Consider the following 23,774-nt stretch of genomic DNA (forward strand, 5'->3'; position numbering starts at 1 on the left):
ACACTTACCGTAATGTTCCCATGTAGCGATTGTGTTTTATTTTAAATTTCGCCCAAAGGTACATGAGGGCTATCTGCACTAGCCGCTCCTAATATAGCAGTTTAAGACTAGAAGAAAGGTATTAGTTATCACCACTCACCGCGAACTACTAAGCTACTATTTTACCAACGAATAATGGGATTGGCCGAAACATTATAACGACAACATGGTTGAAAGCAAATAAGGCAATAACGCGAAATTTCCCCTGCCGGTGATCGTTAGCTATTGGAATTATGCCCCTCCTGTTCTATGCATTCCTGTATTTGAACACCTGTATTTGTCTTACTTTTCTGAATCCATTTTGAGGGTGTCATCATTTTCATAACGAAGAAGGTCCTTGATGTGTTTCTTATTCCAGACATGATGGTTTTCCTGCCCTTCTGGTTTGTTAGAAAGAACAGTTCTTTCTTGGAGAGTTGTTTGTAGCCAAAATACCCGTGTTGCTTTTCTTTCTACATCTTCTGGGGAAGAAACCAAGACCCTGAATTAAGTTATTCTAATGATCTGTTTGTGATTCACACACTAGTCTGGATTAGACTCTTGCTCTATCAGTATTATTCTTAATGTGTTTTTTTTTATACATCTGCGAAATACGATGCTTTCACGGTAGTTAATGGATTGTATGGAACATAGTTTATCTTGTCAATGTCTGAAAGAGGTTTCTTTTTACCTGTTCCTTTATCAGAAACCCATAAAATACAGCAAAAAACCACTTGATAATAATCTTAGAGATTCTAATGAGACAGAATGGTGGTGACTCACCAGTTGTAAAAGTCCGTTAAAGATCCTTCCTTGGTTATTGTGTTCTTGGTCCATTCTGATGCTGTGTCTTTGTGGTTACTTACTTGTTGAAGATTGGAAAAAAGAATGTCCACATCATCTTCTAATATATTTTCAACAGCTCTACACTGAGTTGAAGTCTGGCATGGTTAGGTGGTTAAGGCATTCGACTCGTAATCTGAGGGTCGCGAGCCCGTCACACCAAACATGCTCACACTACCAGCCGTGGGGACGTTATAATGTAGCCCAAGAGTTGGCGGTGGGTGGTTGATGACTAGCTGTCTTCCCTCTAGTCTTTCACTGCTAAATTAGGGGCGACTAGCGCAAAACAAACACAACTAAGTTGACAAGGACTTGTTGTCCTTCTGCTCATGAGTCCTGTGATGACTTTCGTTATCTCTTCCTCCATTGGTGGAGCTGTGTTGATTTTTGATTCTCATTGGTCTCTGGTCCATTTCCAAATTATCGTATATTTTTAACTACCAAGTGAAACGTTGCCTCAAAATGTCAACTGAAGAAGCCTTTGTATATCAGCTTCTCATTTAAAGTTATAAATTCAAGCAAACCAATGCACGTGCTTAAACCACTTTATTAAACTACCCACAGAAACGAGAAATTACATAAATAAGTGAAAACAGTGAAAACATTTGATTGCTGTTTTACTGTTCTATTACAGGTCATATATAGGCACTCTAAGAAACTTCTAGATTGACATCAGGTTTACATGCTTTTCTGTATGTTTTAAGTAAAAGGATTTATTATTTTTGTTCCATTCAACGTTTCCATGGATTCACACTCATCAAGGTAATATTCGATATGTTTTTCCAACCAGTAAGTCCGGACCAGACCTTTTCCCTGTTAGAAGAAGATATGTGTACATAAATGTAATGTTTTGTAACTTCATGTTAGATCATATGTTAAAGTAATTCCACTTAGTTGTGAACAGTTGATTTATTACAAGACCGGTATTATCGATAGCCAAAGCAATGACTAGGACTATAAAACTGTCACGTATAACGTAAACTATCTTCATATTGAAGCGAAACTTCTAAACCTTGCAGCGAATATTTTTTTCTTTTTTAATTCCTATCTAAAGGTGGCCACTGAAATAAGAAACCTATAGTTCAATTCACATGATTACCTATTCTTTCTAGAAATAAACTGAGGTAAAAGTTGAACGAAAATTCATGCAAATAATAAAAACGCCAATAGAGTTATCTAAGTAGAGTCATCTGCTTATAGTTTAATATTTGTAGCAAGTGAAAGTCTGATAATGCTATAAATATGCTTTTGAAAGCTTTTACCAAATCACTAATGAATTAATTTTCGGAAAGAAGAGTTGAGAATTTCATTAACGACCTTAACACTTATGTATTTTTGTAAAATATTAATAATAAAGAAGTAATTAGTTAATTGTTAATAAACTTTACACATTGTTTAACAATCAACACAGTTATGGTTTAAATAGTTTAATAAAAGGTTATTAAAAACAGCCCATTATTCTCTTTATTTACTGAGAAAAAACATTGATAAAACAAATAGTTGTTATTCATTGGGTGGAATAAATGTTTAAGACAAGTTCGTTAATTAAATCTTAATTTAAAATCTATAGATTGTTCTTAAAGTTAAATTTAACACGTCATAAATATATATATATATCCCAAACTAACGTTAGGTTTAGAGTACGACGTTTTATCTCTGCAACGCTTATTTAGTAAGCTTACAGGAACATAAGTTATTTGTTAGTCTTTGTCAGGACTGAAAAATATAAAACTTAATACATTCACCATTGTAATATGTTTATCTCTACACTCTATAAAGAAGTTTTTTTTAAACATACTACTTTGAGAATAATTAGGTTCAATTTTGTTGCTATATTCGGGTATTAATCATAATGTATCTTGAAATAAACATGTTTATAATTAATTAGATAGAGAATAAACATAAATTCTTGATGAAACTCACCTTTAACTCAGTTTCACCACGAAGTGACATGTAAAATGTACCAAACTCATCCAAAATTCTTTTTGTTTCAGAACTGATGTGGATTTTCATTTCTGTGAAAAGTTAAATCTTATTACGATAACATTTGGTTTAGAAACTGAAGTCTACTTTTATATCAGTAAGTTGTAAAATATCGTGATTTTACATCGAAGGTAACGATTAGTTAAAGACACTTAAGTCACTACGTAAGGATAAAGAACGTATATTTCTGTATTAGTTAATTTGTATCAACTATGTGTATAAATAAACAGTTGAGTCGATTCCTAGTTTAGTTGTACTTATATAAACAACTACGTGTGTTTGTGGACTGACTGACATACTAATAAAGATATCTTCATATTAACTACGTTTAAAACAGCAGTAAAGTTTAGAATAAATTATAAATTTATTTAATATAAAAATTTAATGATACATTTTATAATGAGGTGGAAGAGATGATAATTAAGTATAATAATAAGAAAAGAGAATAATTAAGTATAGTAAAAAGAAGAGATGATAACAGTAAAAAGAAGAGAAGATATTGAAGTATAGTAAAAAGAAAAGATAATTTAGTGTAATAATAAGAAAAGAGAATAATTAAGTATAGTGAAAAGAAGATATGATAATTAAGTATAGTGAAAAGAAGATATGATAATTAAGTATAGTAAAGAGAAGAGATGATAATTAAGTATAGTGAAAAGAAGATATGATAATTAAGTATAGTGAAAAGAAGATATGATAATTAAGTATAGTAAAGAGAAGAGATGATAATTAAGTATAGTGAAAAGAAGATATGATAATTAAGTATAGTGAAAAGAAGATATGATAATTAAGTATAGTGAAAAGAAGATATGATAATTAAGTATAGTGAAAAGAAGATATGATAATTAAGTATAGTGAAAAGAAGATATGATAATTAAGTATAGTAAAGAGAAGAGATGATAATTAAGTATAGTAAAGAGAAGAGATGATAATTAAGTATAGTGAAAAGAAGAGATGATAATTTAGTATATTAGTAAGAAGAGATGATAATTAAGTATAGTGAAAAGAAGAGATGATAATTTAGTATATTAGTAAGAAGAGAAGATAACTAAGTGTAGTAAAAAACTTCAGATATGAATTAATAATTATAGATGGTGACGTAAAGTGTGTTATTTCTACCTTCTCCACTCGATTCCATAAGAGCTGCTGTGTTTACTGTGTCTCCAAATAAACAGTACCTGGGCCTCTTTAGTCCAACCACTCCTGCAGCACAAGGTCCTGAAAAATAGTGAGTTCACTGAGTATTGTGTTTGATATGTACACATGATAAGCTGGAACACGGAATAATTCTAAATATTAGTTAGAAATATCTTAATAGCTTTATGGTAGTGAGTTCTCAGTCTGCAATTCTGTTAATTCTAAAATGTTTGTTGTTCATGACTCTGTTCAAACAAATATTCGATCTAAATAATTCCTGTAAGATATTTATTGTATCCGTTATGGAAAGAAATATATCTTTCATTTATATTAGTATAAATTACTTCTGGTGTTTTGAAGGAGACAGGACTTTAGATTTATGGAAACTTTGTTTCAGATTTATCAAGTAACAAACAATAATGTAGACCAGAGGTGGGCAACTCCATGGCAATTGGCCACATGTGGCCAGTGGATAACACAATTGTAGCCAGTTCGAGTTTAGGAATCAGCTTTTTTCATCATTTATTTTTTGTTCATAGCAAATTTGGTAAATAGCAACTGCACTGCTTCGCTGTCGCGCGCTTCATCACTACCACAGACTCCGTGCATTTTGTTACGTCAGTCTGGTTTAGATGTTTGTTATTGAGTGAGCGTTGTTTTGCATGCGCTTGTAAACATATTTTTATTGTGCAACTTTCAAGTGTTTAAATATATTTTTTTTAATCCCATAATATGAATAAGTGGATAACTCGAAAACAAAAGAATCCAGATAATGGTGGACACTCAGAAAATAAAGATAATTTAATTGGTTCTGTCGTTACTGACGAAATGAAAATGGCGCGTGAATGGAAAAACGTGACACGAGAATTTAATGAAAGTTGGAAGTTGAAATTTGTAATGATTGAAACAAATAATAAGCCAGTGTGTGTTTTGTCTTGAGATCGAACATGTGGAAAAAACATCTTTGAAAAATTTCTTAAAATGTCAAAAAAATTCAATCTAGATTTTAAAAAACTGGTTTTTGTCACAACAGACGGTGTTCCCGCCATGACTGGAGCGATATTATGACTGGTATCTCTTTTGAAGTAGTATTTAACTGAAAATAATATGAAGTCCACTCCGCCATCTTTCTATTGCATTTTGCATCAGGAAACTTTTGTGCTTGGATGTCTAAAAGTGAAGAATTGAAAAATTTGATGGACATTGTTGTAAAAATCATGAATTATATTAAAAGTGGAAGCTCTCTCATCCATCAACAGTTTGTTGTGTCTTTGAAGAAAAGCAGTGACTGTAATTTTGATGATCTTACTGATTTTGTAAATGTAAGATAGTTAAGTAGAGGAAAAGTCTTGGAACGATTTACTTCCTTATTTCCTCAAACAAAAGAGTATCTTGTTGAAAAAGGTAAAATTGAAAATTTCCCTGAAATTGAAACTTTGTCAAAGCAGTGTGATTTGTACTTTCTGTGCGACATGATGGCTCAATTTAATAATTTGAATACGAAGCTTCAGGGAAGAGGTAAAATAACATGCGAGCAATCACAGTCTATTCATGAATTTCAATCGAAGCTGTACCTCCTTGCGGAACAATGACAAAAGCAAAGCATGGTTTGATACATTTAGCAAAGTTGAATAGTTTTCTACAAAATAATGAGGACTATGAATTCTCTGATGCTAAAGTCGATCTCTATGTAAACTGGATAAATTACAAATCTATCTTAAAAATTTCAATCACGTTTCTCCGAATTTAAAATTTGAAATTGATATTTGAATTTTTACATGATCCATTTCAACTTGACTCAGGAAATTTCAGTAAGAAAATTACATGTATTGTATCTTTGGATAAGTGTGGATCTGAAGACGAGATTCTTACCCCGCAAAATGTAGAACACAGAAAAGGTAAACAAAAATGTTCTATCAGAAAGATGTGGCTCACTATTCTAATAGATGAGACTCTTCCAGATTTCAAGATAACAATTTCAATATTATTTTCCATGTTTGGATTCACATGGGTGTATGAATCAACATTTTCTAAGCTAGATTTTCTCAAGTCTGGATACATATCTCGGATTACTGACATAAATTTAGAAGCAGAGCTAAGACGCTCACTGAGTATAGATATTAAGCCAAATTTCACAAAACTTGTTGATGAAAACCCCATCAATTTTCACATTGAAGTCTAGTTGAAATACAATTATTTGGATTAATCTCACATTTTTCAATTTTTTTTTAATAGTGTGGCAATGTTATTTTCATCAGTCACAGTTGTGGCCACTGTGAAAAATTAGTTGTCCACCCCTGGTGTAGACGACTCAGACGTCACTTCCTGACATCCTTCTCATTAAAATAATATATATAATTTGCCGTTCTGTAGGTTTCACCGTATACATTAAATTAAATTCTGAATTGGTATTAGGCACCAACTACAACTAGATGTTTATAAAATATGGATTTTCTCTAAAGTGTTACTCATACAAAATAGCTTTGAGAGGATCAGAAGTCACAGATTGGTGGGTCAGGAACGTATGGGGGTAAAATCTCTGTTATCAGAAGACTGGAAGTCACAGACTGGTTGGTCAGGAACGTATGTGAGTACGGTCTTTATCAGAGTTCAATGTTGGTGGGTCAAGAACATATGCGAGTACGGTCTTTATCAGAATTCAATGTTGGTGGGTCAAGACCATATGAGAGTACGGTCTTTATCAGAATTCAATGTTGGTGGGTCAAGACCATATACGAGTACAGTCTTTATCAGAAGTCAATGTTGGTGGGTCAGGAACGTATGTGGGTACGTTCTTTATCAGAAGTCACAGGTTGGTAGGTGAGGAAGATATGTGGGTACGGTCTTTATAAGAAGTCTGGATGTCACAGGTTTGTGGATCAGGAATGTATGTTGGTACAGTCTTTATCAGAAGTCACAGATTGATGAGTCAGGAACGTATTTGGGTACATTCTTTATCAGAAATCAGAGTTTGGTGGGTTAGGAAGTTATGTGGGTACGGTCTTTATCAGAAGTCACAGGTTGATGGGTCAGGAAGTTATATGGGTACGGTCTTTATCAGAAGTCACAGGTTGGTAGGTCAGGAATGTGGGTACGATCTTTGTTTATATGACGTTTAACACACAAATCAACGTAGAAATTGACATTGTTACTAAGTTTCAGAAAAATATATTCTAGCAATAAACGGATATTGACCTAATACCATGACTGATTGTTTGTCTCATTTATTGGCGTTAACTGTATGGGAGGTAAAACCACTTTCAAGTAATACGTAATTCATAACTTATTAAATTATAGGCTATCGATTAAAAGCTTTTTGTATAGCTTCAAAGAGAAATAACTATACACACATTAACAATCTCACCTGAATGGACACCAATTCTCATGGTCAATCTTTCATGAGGACGATGACGAACCTGAAAGTTTTTCAAGGCTTCTCTCACATTCAGCGACATCCGGGCTATTTCAAGAGCGTGTTGTTGTCCGTTCGGTACAGGTGCACCAGACACTACCATGTATGCATCTCCAATGGTCTCAACCTGACACGATTAACGACGTGAAGTCAGTTAAGAAATTCCTCAATGCAAGAAATAGGTAAAACACAAATAAAGTGTTCTTGAAACTAAACGTATGTAATTACAGCAGACATGAGATTTTGGAACAAGTATCGTATGTATATTCGTGCTGACATATCTCGAAACTGTAAGAATAACATAAACTAAACCTAACTGAAGTAAAAATGTATTCTTTAATTAAACTAAGGTTCTAATACCCATACCAGCTGTCTCTAGAATACATGTTTACGAAAAAAACATGAAAACCTTTTCATAGTGTGTTTTACAGTTAGAATGTTTCCAGTTAATTAATTGTTCCTAACTTGATATAAAAACCTTAATATCATACAGTAAGTGTATATTGCCATGAATGTAATAAAATTACTTCGTACACGAAAATATTGATTGGGTATAGCTGGAAGTCTGATGAAAAATGAAGATCACAAAAATATATAGTTTCATGGACAAAACGAAGTATATTGTATCTTAAAGAAAATCTAGGTAAAGAATGCTTTATGTTCTTCCCTCATTATATAGGAGGCCCAGCATGGCCAGGTGGTTAAAGCACAGGACTCGTAATCTAAGGGTCGCGGGTTCGAATCCCCGTCACACCAAACATGCTCGCACTTTCAGCCGTGGGGGCATTATAAAGTGACTGTCAATCCCACTATTCGTTGGTAAAAGAGTAGCCCAAGAGTTGGCGGTGGGTGGTGATGACTAGCTCTAGTCTTACACTGCTAAATTATGGACAGCTAGCAAAGATAATCCTTGTGTGGCTTTGCGCGAAATTCAAGAAACAAACATTATGTACACGTCTTCAATTCAAGTAAAATAAATTTCAAACATTTACGTAAACTACTCGACAATATTTTGCTTTTCAATTATGATTAAAAGTTTTACAATTTTCATAACGAGTATTTTGCTTTTTTTGGGTATGATAAATTAACCAATACCTTGTACACGTCGTGCTTAGCAAGGATGACGTCAAAACACGAGTACAGGTCGTTCAAGACACCTACCACCTGCTCACAAAAACAAATATTATCTGTAAAATTAATGGACAAAATTATTGTTATAATAACAAAAAATACTTTACTATGTGGAATATTTCATCTAGTTTGATATCAACAATTATGTGAAGTAATATAAAGTAATATTATTAATAAAACTAAACTACACTGTCCCCATCTCTTGAATTTTAAGTACACTATTTAAATTCATTGTCTGCTAGAAACGGAGTAAAATGTATAGAAAAATTGTTCTAGTTATCCGTTTATTATTCTATTGTTAAATGTATTGAAACAAAGTTATGAAAAATTAAAAACAAATTAATACGTGTAAACCTAAGCTATGTTTTCAATTCTAGAACAACTGCTATAAACACACGACATGCCTTTAGGTAGAGCCTCATAATATAACATTAATATGATATCATTTACATATTTTTTATATATTTGTTTACAGTGAAAACAACGTAAACAGATCAAACGTAAATATTAATAGAGACAACTAAATGATCATTTATTCGATTTAGGCTCGTAACGTAATGTCTGAATAGATTTCTGAAATACGTGCTCGTCAGACATAGTATAACTCTGTAATTATGTCTATCAAAACTATCAATAGTTAATCTGTACGTAGCGGGTTCGAATCCCCATCAACAGGCATGCTTTTCCTTTTAGCCTTGCGAGCGTTACATGTGACGGTGAATTCCACTATTATACTCTGAGGCTTGGAATCGCCAGGTGGTTAAGGAACTCAACCGCATCACATCAAAGATGCTCACCTTTTTGCCAGGGGGGTATTATAATGTGACGATCAATCTCACTATTCATTGGTAAAAAAGTAGCCCAAGAGTTGGCGGTGGGTGGTAATGACTAGCTGCCTTCCCTCTAGTCTTACCCTGCTAAATTAGGTACAGCTAGCGCAGATAGCCCTCGTGTAGCTTTGCGCGAAATTCAAAACAAACCAAACCCTCTAGTCTATGACAATTGAATTGCAAACTGTTAGCGCAAATAGAACTCTAATAGCTTTAAGCGGAATTCTAACAAAACCAAAACTCACACTTTTTACAACTGCAGGTTGAAACTGTGTTTCATAACCTAAGTGAGAAGTTAGTTATGCTTTTATCTATCTTTATTTAGTTTTGCTTAAACTTAAGCTAAGAAACAAACAATTCGAAATTTTGCAAGTTTTTGTTTTAATCTGTCATTTCACAGCAACATTTATCACACTGGTGAGTTGTCTTGTAAAGAAATGGGATATTTTTAAAATACAGATATATTTTAGAAAAAAACTATAACCAAAACCACAACACAGATATTATTTTAGCATTAGTTTTGAATGCAATATAAATATTTTGTTGATAATTCGTATAATACAAAAAACTTTATTTAACATCTATACACACAATTTCCTATATGGAATAAAACAAAAATATACCTTAGCACATTTTTACAAGGACTTAAACAGCTTTAAATTAAGTATAATTGTTTATTTTTTCCTACCTCCATTGGAGTGGACTGGGCAGACAATGCTGTGAATCCGACAATATCACTGAAAAAAATGGTCACAGAATCAAATATTTCCGGTATAACACGACTTCCGGATATCAACTGGTTAGCGATGTACCTGAGGAGAAAACGTTACATAAAGCTATCAAGAGTAGAAGTAGCTGATAGAAACTGTGACGATACAAGTAGAATGAAGCCGTTAATAATAGAAATGTGTATAAGGACCAATGAGGAAACGTAAGATGAAACCATTTGGAAGGGTGTGTTTTCTTATAGCAAAGCCACATCAAGCTATTTCCTCAGTCTACCGAGGGGAATCGAACCGATGATTTTAGCGTTGTAAATCCCTACACTTACCGCTGTACCAGTTGGGGACCCATTAATAAAAGCAGTTTTTAAAATATTTTTTTTTGAAAATAAAATAAAATAAAACTACAATGTAAATGTTTACAGTTTCCCTTATTAAGTGACGTCAGTTCATGAAACTTTAAGACAACCACGATGTTATTCGTGATTAAAACATTACAAATACTTCTAATTTTGTCCGGCATGGCCAGGTGGTTAAGGCACTCGTAATCTGAGGGTCGCGGGTTCGATTTTCCATCACACCAAACACACTCGCCCTTTCAGGTAAGGGGGCGTTATAAAGTGACGGTCAATCCCACTATTCGTTGGTAAAATAGTAGCCCAAGAGTTGGCGGTGGGTAGTGATGACTAGCTGTCTTCCCTCTAGTCTTACACTGCTAAAGCAGGGACGGCTAGAGCAGATAGCCCTCGTGTAGCTTTGCGCGAAATTTAGATGAAACAAACCAAATTTCTAGTCTTCAAAGACTGTTTTTTTTTATCAGTACAATGCTGTATTTTGAGTATAGGTTTATAGATGTATACGTCTATGTGATGCATAATGATATTAAAAAACACTAAAATCTATCTTTATGTCCACTGAGTCCCCACCCGTAAAATGACTGTTTGGACATTTCTTCAAGATGCACTATAATTAACAACTTTAGTTTCTTATGGTGTGCCAAAATCTTAACCGGTGGAGGTTCACTGAAAGACTGTGATTTTACTTTGGAAATGACCACTGTAAGACTCCCGGTGGGATAGCGAAATATTTAACCGAATTTCAATGATAAAATCCGGAGTTCAATTACCCATAGTGAACATGGCAAATAACTGACTGTGACTTTACTGTAGACCAAAACAAAGACTACTCTAGATGACCCCTTAGATACGTATATATGTATAGATACATATACATATATATATAGATAGATATACATAGATACATTTATATATACATATGGATAATACATAGACACATGCAGATAGGTGGAATATATAGATAAATATATATAGAGAGATATACATCTATGTATAGTGTATATATATATATATATATATATATACATGTAATTAGTGTTAATTAAAGTCTTTACCATACTGGGAGCAGGAATGCTAACTTCAAGAGGTAAGTTTCATCTTACTTACCCCCAAATGGTAGTACCTTATGTTTATATTTTCCATATTTTTATTTTAACTTGGGAGACCAGTCACCTTCCCAGAACTGTTTGTAGGTAGTGATGGGTGATATAGATGTGGGACGTTGTGGGCTTGAGAACCCACATCTCTCTCTCATAATTTCTAATTTTCTCATGTAAGACTAGGGAAATGGAGGTTAAGACTGATAGATGGTGTATCCCCACCACAATGTGGGTCCTACTTCCGTAGTCACCTCCAAAACCTAGGAAACATTTTATAATCCCATATTGTAGCTTGCACCCTAGGACTTTTTAAAAATATGAAGCGTATTTTGTTTCATGTTAATGTGTTTGTTTCGTCTTCAAACTTATGGTTATAATTAATTAGAGGTTTGGATTCGCTGACTTTATCTTCTTCGTGATATTTTTTTACTTATTTGGCTTAGTTTGGATGTAATTATTTAACTTCACTAAAAAGATATTTATATATATACGGAAAGGTACAGATACATAGAAGTTTACGTTTTCCTTAAAAAAACAACAAACTTTTATCTTCAATGGTGTTTAGAAGTAGAATAAATCCATATCCATTGTAAAGAATATAGTCTGAATCATAAGGCCATCACAAAGTGTTAAAATTGGTAATGCACTATAGGACATAATAATAACATTATATACAGAAAAACAGAAATATAAAATGCATATGGTGTACTATACTATTGAGGTACGATTTATATAAATAAAAATGTTATTTATGTAATTGTGAAAATATATTAAACACAACCAAGAAAGCGTCCATACATCATGATTCTAATTTTTGTGTTTTAATCTCTTACATGAGACCTGATATAACCTGGTGGTTCGAAATCACCTGCAAGTTAAAATATAAGACGGCTATAGCGGATAGCTCTCGGTTAGCTAGCTCTTCACGGAATTAAAACAAACCATATAAAAACACAAACTCTTGAACTAAAGGCTTTTGATCACCTAATACACCAATAGACCCCTAACGAGTGTTTTGGTTTACATTGCTACTAACTTTATCGTTCGCCAATTTAATTTTTTTAACACTGTAAAATTATTTACGGTTGGCTATTCACAAAGTTATTTAGTATATTGTTGGACCAACTTCAGTGGTTGGCTATTCACAAAGTTATTTAATACATTGTTGGACCAACTTTAGTGGTTGGCTATTCACAAAGTTATTTGGTATATTGTTGAATTAACTTTAGTGGTTGGCTATTCACAAAGTTATTTAATACATTGTTGGACCAACTTTAGTGGTTGGCTATTCACAAAGTTATTTGGTATATTGTTGAATTAACTTTAGTGGTTGGCTATTCACAAAGTTATTTAATACATTGTTGGACCAACTTTAGTGGTTGGCTATTCACAAAGTTATTTGGTATATTGTTGAATTAACTTTAGTGGTTGGCTATTCACAAATTTATTTGATACATTGTTGAATTAACTTTAGTGGTTAGCTATTCACAAAGTTATTTGATAAATTGTTGGATTATCTTTAGTGGTTGGCTGTCCACAGTTGCTTCATACATTGTTGAGACGAATCTATTATTTGACGGTTCTCAGATGAATTTACTGGAAGTTCACAGGTTTACTCATGCAGGTTTAAAGCTATAGGTTTTTTGGATTTAAGAATTTCTCTGAAATGTAGAACAAATATTTTAGTTCTATTTTCAGCAATTTTATATTATACTCTAAATTACAATTAAAACAAACTTTAAAAGTGGCATAACTAATTCTTGTTACCTAGGTAACAGTTGGTATAATAAATCTTCACTTCTTGTCTTCTCTTCTACAAAAGCTGCTGTCTTATATTCAACCAACTTTTCCAGGTTGTTTGCGTACTTTTCCATTCGAGACAATAAGTTGTCCATAAAATTTTTGTTGCTTAGCCCCCTATAAGGAAAAATATAAACCTTTTTTTAAATTAAATTAAGAATAAAAATTCAAATAGTTTTAATATATATATATATTTCTATAATCATACGTTTTTACATTTCACACTGTAATATTTGAAAACTTAAACAATTGCAACATAGTTTAAGAGAAATCTGAGATTAAATAACAAGTTATCGAAATAAATAAAAACTACTAGTTATCGATAATTGTTTTTTTGTTATCGTTATTTTGAAAATAATATATGATTTTATGTTATCGCACCCTGTCACTAACTTCAGCTTATGTTTCAAGGTCGGGAAGAGAGGTCTGTTTTCTGGTTTCTCTTCCCAGCAATTGTATAAGATGTGACAAAGGTTAGATGGACAGTCTGAAGTGGAAAGTTGAGGACGGAAAGGTGGGTCCATTCTTGTTTTCACATTTTCTATTATTTCTGAAATAAATGAAACATGCGGAATGTATAGTAATGAAACACCATTATCTGATATATGGTCCACACTTGACCGAAGGTGCACATGCTGTTAGAGCATGTCTGTGTGGAAAATACGAAACACGTGGTATCAAAGGATTAAAAACATTCTTTAGGATAATTCTTACAAAATTTACAGTTTTTAAAGAGGTAAATAGATAAACTAGTTTACTATTAGTACTTTAAAACATGAAATTTCACACAAGACAACAAAACCCTCACCGTGACTAGCAAAAATAACTGTAGCGTCGAGCATTATGAGTTCTCTTAACGTAAAACAAGAAACTTCACGTAAAACAACAAAACCCTCACCGTGACTAGCCTAAATAACTGTAGTGTTGAGCATTATGATCTCTCTTCACGTAAAACAACAAAACCCTCACTGTGACTAGCAAAAATAACTGTAGTGTTGAGCATTATGATCTCTCTTAACGTAAAACAACAAAACCCTCACTGTGACTAGCAAAAATAACTGTAGTGTTGAGCATTATGATCTCTCTTGACGTAAAACAACAAAACCCTCACCGTGACTAGCAAAAATATCTGTAGTGTTGAGCATTATGATCTCTCTTAACGTAAAACAACAAAACCCTCACCGTGACTACCCTAAATAACTGTAGTGTTGAGCATTATGATCTCTCTTAACGTAAAACAACAAAACCCTCACTGTGACTAGCAAAAATAACTGTAGTGTTGAGCATTATGATCTCTCTTGACGTAAAACAACAAAACCCTCACCGTGACTAGCAAAAATATCTGTAGTGTTGAGCATTATGATCTCTCTTAACGTAAAACAACAAAACCCTCACCGTGACTAGCCTAAATAACTGTAGTATTGAGCATTATGATCTCTCTTAACGTAAAAGAACAAAACCCTCACCGTGACTAGCAAAATATCTGTAGTGTTGAGCATTATGATCTCTCTTAACGTAAAACAACAAAACCCTCACCGTGACTAGCAAAAATATCTGTAGTGTTGAGCATTATGATCTCTCTTGACGTAAAACAACAAAACCCTCACTGTGACTAGCAAAAATAACTGTAGTGTTGAGCATTATGATCTCTCTTGACGTAAAACAACAAAACCCTCACCGTGACTAGCAAAAATATCTGTAGTGTTGAGCATTATGATCTCTCTTGACGTAAAACAACAAAACCCTCACCGTGACTAGCAAAAATATCTGTAGTGTTGAGCATTATGATCTCTCTTAACGTAAAACAACAAAACCCTCACCGTGACTACCCTAAATAACTGTAGTGTTGAGCATTATGATCTCTCTTAACGTAAAACAACAAAACCCTCACTGTGACTAGCAAAAATAACTGTAGTGTTGAGCATTATGATCTCTCTTGACGTAAAACAACAAAACCCTCACCGTGACTAGCAAAAATATCTGTAGTGTTGAGCATTATGATCTCTCTTAACGTAAAACAACAAAACCCTCACCGCGACTAGCCTAAATAACTGTAGTATTGAGCATTATGATCTCTCTTAACGTAAAAGAACAAAACCCTCACCGTGACTAGCAAAAATATCTGTAGTGTTGAGCATTATGATCTCTCTTAACGTAAAACAACAAAACCCTCACCGTGACTAGCAAAAATATCTGTAGTGTTGAGCATTATGAGTTCTCTTAACGTAAAACAACAAAACCCTCACCGTGACTAGCCTAAATAAATGTAGTGTTGAGCATTATGATCTCTCTTAACGTAAAACAACAAACCCCTCACCGTGACTAGCCTAAATAACTGTAGTGTTGAGCGTTATGATCTCTCTTAACGTAAAACAAGAAACTTCGCATAAGACAACAAAAGACGTGCAGATAAATAAGAATTGATTAGGCCAAACAAACTAGTTTAGCAGTTTCTAACTCAAAACGAATTTTCAAGACGGCTGGTATGGGTGTTTTGTACTTTGTTTTAATTAAAGTGTTAATATCCCAACCAGCCGTCTTGAGAATACATTTTTACTTCAAGTAGGTTTTTCGTCATCACGAGTTTCTGTCTCAATTTTTCAAAAGAATCGCACGTGGATGGTTATAGTTCATTATTCATTACCAATTTTTAAGCTCATATAAACTGCATTTTATGAAATTACCGTAATGAAAGAGTGATTAGTGACACATGAAATTTGCTACAGAAGTTAGAATAAATAATTATTCCCCATACGGCTATACCGAGTGTGTGGCGGTGATGACAAAAAACTGTTAATCTAAATTTCATGGCGTAACTATAAAGGAATATATAAACACTTTATTACAGGGGAAAAGTGATATCATATATTTTAATGAATCTTGTTGGTTTTGTAAATGTCTTTTCAGAGTAATAACATTGATAAGAATTATACGTTAAATATTCATTCATTATTTAAGCAGGCAGGATTTTTTATTTATTTTGGGGCATAAGGTTTGGTAAAACAAAATATGCGTCCCGTGTAACAAATGAATGGATATTTGCTATAAACGTCTTTTCAGTGCTATAACTGTAGCTACCAGTTTGATAAACAATTTTGATTTTATTTCTTTAGGTGACACATCGAACGTATTTTTTGATTGCACCATTTTTTACACCTAATGTGGATTTTTTTTTATTAGATTCTAATGACCATAATTTCGCACGGTTACCCAAGAACCACAACTTCCAAAGTACAAGTTGGTCTACTTTTAACTATTTGTTTTTTGGCAAGTACGTTTTCCTTTTCTTTTTTTTTAATTTTGCGCAAAGCTACTCGAGGACTATCTGCGCTAGCCGTCCCTAATTTGGCAGTGTAGGCTAAAGGGAAGGCAGCTAGTCATCACCACCCACTGCCAACTATTAAGCTACTCTTTTACAAACGAATAGTGAGATTGATCGTCACATTATAACGCCCCCACCCCTGAAAGGGCGAGTAAGTTCGGTGTGAAGGGGATTCGAACCCACGACCCTCGAATTACGAGTCGAACGCCTTAGCCCACCTGGCCATGCCGGGCCAGTACGTTTTCATAAACTTTTAATCCATTTTTACTTCTTGTTTGTTAAAAGTTGCCAGGAAATATATACAGATTAATTGCAAACACATTTTAAGTTTAAGGATCCTTTTCGTAGCCACAACCTTCACTTTGCAGTTGAGGACATTGTTCCAAATTGGTTTAAGTTACGGTTTTTTTTGTTCTAAAGTTCAGCCTGTAGAGCTTTTATACTTCCATAGAGACTAGTAACACCGCCTGTCTTCGAAATATTGTCTAACAATTTTGTCATATGAATGCCCCTCCACAGTGACCTACGTCTTCTCCAGTCTACCTTGATACAGTCTACGTCGAACGATCGGTCACTAAACGTCGTCTGAGACATATCACGGTTTGCATCTATAGCGAATATGCAAGTCTGTCTTGTAACTTCTGCAAACACTTGTCTTACGAGAGTAAGTTGTGGTTTCATTCGGGTGTTAAATATATAAGACAGTTTTATTTCATTTCTGGCCTCATTGTCTGGAAAGTTGGAAAGTATTCTTTGGATACGCAAACTAACATAACTATTATTCTATGTTTATAATCTAATACTATTATATACATATATACACCTATCCCTCTCTCGGCTAAGAGATAAGTTTGAAGAATCATAACGCTGAACTGTTTAGCAACATAATATTACAATGTTATTAATACATAGTTATATCTTAATATACTTAAACAGACAATAGAATCCAACTTTCATAAAAACACGTTTGCGAATAATTATCTTATTTGTTGATCATAAAGTGGGAAGTCATCTTCAAAATATTTATAATTGTAATTATAACACTGAATCTTAATAATACACACTTACATTTCAACATATTTTTAATAATACACCGAGTTCTTAACAAATTTATAAAGTTGGAGTATTTATCTCTCTTATAACGTTCTGTATGTTTGTTATTAAGCACATTGCTTCATAATATTTCAAACATATTACTGAGCCACTAGGACGGTAGGGAGGAAAACGTTCTGTTTTGTAAAATATATTTTAACTTTTGTTGTTGAATTACTTACTTGTTGGTGAAATGTCTCCTCTATTTGTTGTTCCGCACTCAAAAGGTCTAGTTCTAGTTATTACTTCTTGTAGAACTATTGCAAAACTGTACACATCTCCTTTCTGAGATCCATTCTTGCCTGGATATCGCTCTCGTAAGTGTTCTGGTGCTGTCCATAATAGACTTGCTGTAGTGAAGTTAAAATAGTATTAAAGAATAGAATACGATTCACACTTTTATTATTAAAGATTTTCAACTTCAGAATACTTGATGGTCTAATCTTTTTGTTTTATCCTATGATGCCAATTATGTCAGACTTTGTTTTATCCTATGATGCCAATTATGTCAGACTTTGTTTTATCCTATGATGCCAATTATGTCAGACTTCTCTCCCTCAAAATAGGGTGTCTCAATTGTTCCTATTTTATCATATTTTGTTTGTTCTACTTACTTCAAAGGTATTTTAACAGGCTTATCAAACTGAAATAATTATTGTTATAATGATTTTTGGCCCGGCATGGCCAAGCGTGTTAAGGCGTGCGACTCGTAACCTGAGGGTCACGGGTTCGCATCCCCGTCGCGCCAAACATGCTCGCCCTTTCAGCTGTGGGGGAGTTATAAGTGACGGTTAATCCCACTATTCGTTGGTAAAAGAGTAGCCCAAGAGTTGGCGGTAGGTGGTGATAACTAGCTGCCTTCCCTCTAGTCTTACCCTGCTAAATTAGGTACAGCTAGCGCAGATAGCCCTCGTGTAGCTTTGCGCGAAATTCAAAAACAAACAAACAAATAATGATTTTTATCGATAAGTGGAGTTTTTTTATTAGTTGGTAATAAAAATGAAATCTTCTGTTCACCTAAAGAAAAGAAAGGATTTGATTACTTCAACCATTAAGTTTATGTTCTTCAAATTACGTTTCGTAGTGGTCCATGTATAATATTTTAGCATTACTTGTGAAAGTAATGATAGGCCTAACCCACAGAAACGTTTAACAGTTACTCGCTTCCTTCTTTTCACTTCAGTACTTCATCAAAAACGTAAAATGTTCGGTGCTGAACTAACACATACTCTGCAATCAGTCGTTAACTTATCACCCAAATTAACAAACATAACTGTCATTTTTATATCACTCCAAAAGCTTCTTATCTCTTAACAAAATTTTCGGTTACACACGCTCATCATATTGCATAAAAACTCAAACTCCCTCTAGAAAAACATAAAAATAAAAGATATTTGGCATATAGCCTTTCACATTTCCTTCTCCATAAGTTATGAGGTTCCTTGAACAACCTTATTATACATACAGATACACATAATATAATAATAATTTTAAAACATTAAAGTTAGCTTTCCATAACTAACAATAAAGTAATTATTTACAATCAACAAAATTAATCTGATAGTCTCTTCGGACACTCTTGCTCTTTCAGTCTGGGGCATTATAACGTGATAGTCAATCCCACTATTTGTTCGTTAACAAATATTTCAGGTGTTGATGGTGGGTGTTGTAGATTAGTTAGCTTCTTTCTTGCCTATCGCTTAAAAATTAGAAAGTCCTCGAGTAGCTTTGTTTAAGCTTCAAAAACGAATAAACAACAATAATATTCATAAATAGATTTACGGTCATTCAATGATTACTTAACTGTGCTAACCGAGGTGCAGCTAATATTCTGTACAACAAAACATATAGTATGATATTTCTGTGGGTTCTCAAATGAAGGTGGTTTGTCCTTTTATCCTTTATCGTCACTTATTGTCTTGATACTGAGAGAACTACCTCTAAGTTGATTGGTCAAAGGAATCCATTAGTGGCTCCTTCCTAAGTGGTGCTCTGGGAATGTTCTCTACATGAGTCTTGGGCAACTAAGCAGGAAAAATTTCCATTGGTAAGTTCTTCATTTAATTTGTCTGGTCAGGAACCATGAGTTCTTCACTATATTGGTTCACCATTGCAGAGTCATCTCAAAAACTAACAAGGCCATTGCATCTCTAACACGTTTCCAAGATGATCAGATTGGAGGACTTTTACCTTCGATATCTCCACCTCTGGACTGTTTCAACCACATCATTTATTATTTTCTTTGCAGTAGAGGATCCTTCCCAACACCTAATTAACTTTAGTTTTGTTCTCTCTTACATAGTGGATTGTACAACTATACACATGACAACATAATTCAAGAGATTATTACGGCAGATGAATTTCCGAATTGTTTTAACCACTTCATTGATTTGCTTGTCACTGTACACTATGGTCCTTCCTAACATCTACTTAATTTTAGAGTTATTCTCTCTTGTAGTTAAACTTGCACAGACATACCATGACTACCATATCTATTAATGAACAGTAAGAAAATGCTTCCAGAGATAAAGATAGAAGAATAAAACAAGAATTGGCCGTAAAGTATTAGCAATTAGAAGATTGGGAGTTCTTCGTTCTAGACTTGTCAGCATATACATCTTAGTGACTTCTTATCTTATTACCTATAAAGGTGCAATCACAATATCCCACTCTTGCTGCTGATTGTTGATCTTCAAGATGTGAGTACAGGAGGTTCAATGACACTTTGGATTCCACACCTAACACCAGTAATGGTGGTGTGTTATTCATACTTTCATGTAATGGTCTTCAATAACTAATAAACAAAAGTGGAATATCCTGCTTGCACCTTCACAGATTTTCAACAAGGTTTATTCAAAGCTCCATCTTGATCTGAGCATTTAGAAATTTTGACTTAAGTTCAATGACGGGCTCTTTTGGTAAAGTTTCTTTTCCCTTGTTACAAACGACATATACAATACTGTGCAATACAATACGACGACGTAAAAAATTAATTTCAGTCTACATTAGAAAAAAGATGAAAGGTAAATCAGAGGAGAGGCATCAACATTTTATTAATTTTCATATTTAGTAAAACGTAAACCTAAAGGAACTGTTTGAATTCAACAAACATTTAATATTTTTTAGATACTCCTTTCGCTTTTATAACTGCAGATAGTTTTATAGACACTGTTGCAACATATTTAATTAAACTGTCCTTTGAGAGTTTATTTCAAATAATTCCAATACACTCCAATAAAGATTCTTTGCAAGTAAATTTGATATGTCAAGTTTTTGGTTTAACAACTCCCAGATCTGCTCAAATGGGTTGAGATCAAGGTACTGTGTAGGCCCATTGCATCATATAAATGAATCCAGAGCAGTTTTCTTAGCTAAGAAATTACTGATCGGATGGATGAGTGTTTGTGGCCATTATGCACTTGGTAGTAGAATCTTTTACCAATAATAAAGAAACTACTGTGTATACCACAAAGGATCAGTGTGCAATGGTACTTGAGCTGGTACATTATTTCATCAATTTTACAAATATCTCCTGTCACTTCAGCAGACAAACATCTCCAAGCCATCACACTGCCTCTTTCAGGCTTCGTGTGCATTCAGGTAAGTATCTTTCCCCTTTCTTCAGCTAAACGTAAAACCTATGATTCTAACCAAATATTTCAAACTTAAACTCATTTGTCCATAACAACTAGTCCATATTTTGTACTTTTTAGCGAACTTCAAACTCTTGACAACACTTGGAGATCGAAGTAAAGGATTTTAACTGCTACACGATCAAATATTCTATTTTCATTGAGTCTTCTTGATACTGTACATCTGGACAGTTTTCTATCATTTAGTACATGGTTGTTTATCTCATGTTTGATATCAGTGGCATCTTTCCTTCTCACCTGAAGGCTATATAAACGAAGATACCTAACATTAGTATCACTGAGTTTAGGTGTTCTACCTCTTCTTTTCTTATTTTCAAATGTACCTGTCTCAGTCTCATGATCCAGGATGTACTTGGCAGTGTTTATGGAGCATTTTATGTCCGAAGCATTTTCTCAGAAAGTGCAACCAGCATCATATAAAGCTTTTATATGACTTCTCTCCTCTACTGATAATTCTGTGTGCTTTCTGGACTGTGGTATAATAACAGAACTTGATATATAGTATTAAACACTGGTTTTATCAAGCTTTGCTTCTGGATTGCTATTAATATGATTTCTTCTACATTCCGGTCCCATATGTTAGCTCCTTTATATATAGTTAATACACTACGTGGGGTACATTCAAGTTATTTCAGTTTGATCACTATGTTTATTCAAACAGAATCTTTATGACATGCTATCGATACACATGTAAAGAAATTCTAAAGAATTATAAATACTCTCATCCTGGCTAATTCAGTTGTGAACATGAGTCAGTGAATGATTACCATAATGTTAAAATCTACATTCTGTAATGACGTGGAAGAATTAGTCTCGTAAAATGGGAACAATGATAAAACATTCTATTGTCTTAACACTTTTACAGTACTGTACTTCTGGTAGTTTGTTTAAATAGTCCAGTACTCTATGCTAGAGAACCATAACGTCATTAGTAATCCACTGAATGAATGGTTAAAAATCGTATTTTAAACCTGAATATTTTTATTTTGAGTGTAGACAAGATTCATTATACTTCGTCTGTTGATCCTGATTTGTTTCACCTTGGGTTGGCTTTCTTTAGTTTTCTTCTTTTCTTTAATGTTTAGTTTTCAGCAGTATAAGGTTTTCGTAATAAAGCATTAACCTTTAAACAATCATTCAAAGTTAATGTACAAGATAAAAGTTGTATCCTTAACGTTTTTGGAGCCACCTTGCCATCACTCCTTCTTGGTTGATAAGTTGTTCCTACCTGAAACGTGTATTATGGCTGAAAATGTTTACAACAGTTTTGAAGAATGTAAATGTTTGTCCATATAAGTTGTGATGTAACTCACTCATGGCTAGAATACTACTAATAATTCATTTTACAATTAAATAATACCTTTTATATGCTATAGCAGGCAATAACGTGTTCTTTCTCATGTTGTACTTGTGATAATAATACTTATACTATAAAACCACTGCCTTTTTTTATGTACTATAAGATAATGTTCAATGATTTGTATCCCAATATAGGTTTAGGAGTCAGCTTTTTCTTCAGTTTGTGGTATGTTTGTTCACAATGAGCAGTCTAAAAATCTTGTTTGGTTTGCTAATAGTTTGTATAGGTAACGAACTGTGGCAGTAAAAATAAGACAACGAGACTAGAAGTCTCTTATTTCGTGCGAGTTCTGAATGGATTCATTCTTGGTCATATCTGTAACTACATCTTCTCCTTTGATTATAACTCTAAGGAAACCCGTCTCTTGATGAAACAGTTCACATTTCTTAGGATTAATATTATGGTTATTACTCCTCAGTCAATCTCGTGTACTATGGCTTCTACTAGCAGATGTAAACGTTTACAATTACTTGAACTTTAAATAAAAATTATATGTAGTTTTCCAAAGTGAAGTAAGTAAATTAATAATTGGTAATTATGATAACGACTTAATATTGAATGACTTCTTTGCTTTCTAGGTTGTACGTTAATTTAACACGAGCTTTTAAACTAGTTGAACGTTATGGATTAGAACAAAATCGACAGTTTTCAGGGAAGGTTCTCCATCGACAAATGAATTCATTTTTATAGTTAAAGAATATATTTCGTTTCATACATTTAGTTGTCGAACTTTGATCGTAGGTTTTGAAAGTAAACTTTAATTGCTTTGTTTGTTTTGAATTTCGCGCAAAGCTACTCTAGGGCTATATGAGGATAGCTGTCCCTAATTTAGCAGTTTAAGACTAGAGGGAATAGTGGGACTGACCGAAACATTATAACGCCTTCACAGCTGAAAGGGTGATCATGTATGGTGTGACCGAGATTCGATCCCGCGCCCCTCGGATTACGAATTGACCGCCTTAACCTACTTGGCCATGCCGGGCCAACTTTAAGTGGTAAGTTAAACCTACATTTA

General features: G+C 33.6%; 1 protein-coding gene across 1 annotated transcript in view; it reads right to left on the minus strand.

The window, feature by feature from the left end:
- Positions 1-1,428: 1,428 nt before the first annotated feature.
- Positions 1,429-23,774, minus strand: part of LOC143248190 (atrial natriuretic peptide receptor 1-like) — a 44,694-nt gene continuing 22,348 nt past the window's right edge. The window contains exons 12-20 of the mRNA XM_076496622.1: positions 17,929-18,096; positions 13,714-13,882; positions 13,300-13,449; positions 10,043-10,166; positions 8,489-8,557; positions 7,346-7,520; positions 3,964-4,062; positions 2,785-2,876; positions 1,429-1,674 (exon numbers count right to left, since the gene is read on the minus strand). Of these exons, the coding sequence (XP_076352737.1) occupies positions 1,561-1,674; positions 2,785-2,876; positions 3,964-4,062; positions 7,346-7,520; positions 8,489-8,557; positions 10,043-10,166; positions 13,300-13,449; positions 13,714-13,882; positions 17,929-18,096 (1,160 nt within the window). The 3' untranslated portion in view covers positions 1,429-1,560. The remainder of the gene's footprint in view (positions 1,675-2,784; positions 2,877-3,963; positions 4,063-7,345; positions 7,521-8,488; positions 8,558-10,042; positions 10,167-13,299; positions 13,450-13,713; positions 13,883-17,928; positions 18,097-23,774) is intronic.

This window comes from Tachypleus tridentatus, chromosome 4 (assembly GCF_004210375.1).
Source record: "Tachypleus tridentatus isolate NWPU-2018 chromosome 4, ASM421037v1, whole genome shotgun sequence".
In the NCBI taxonomy this organism is placed as follows: domain Eukaryota; kingdom Metazoa; phylum Arthropoda; class Merostomata; order Xiphosura; family Limulidae; genus Tachypleus; species Tachypleus tridentatus.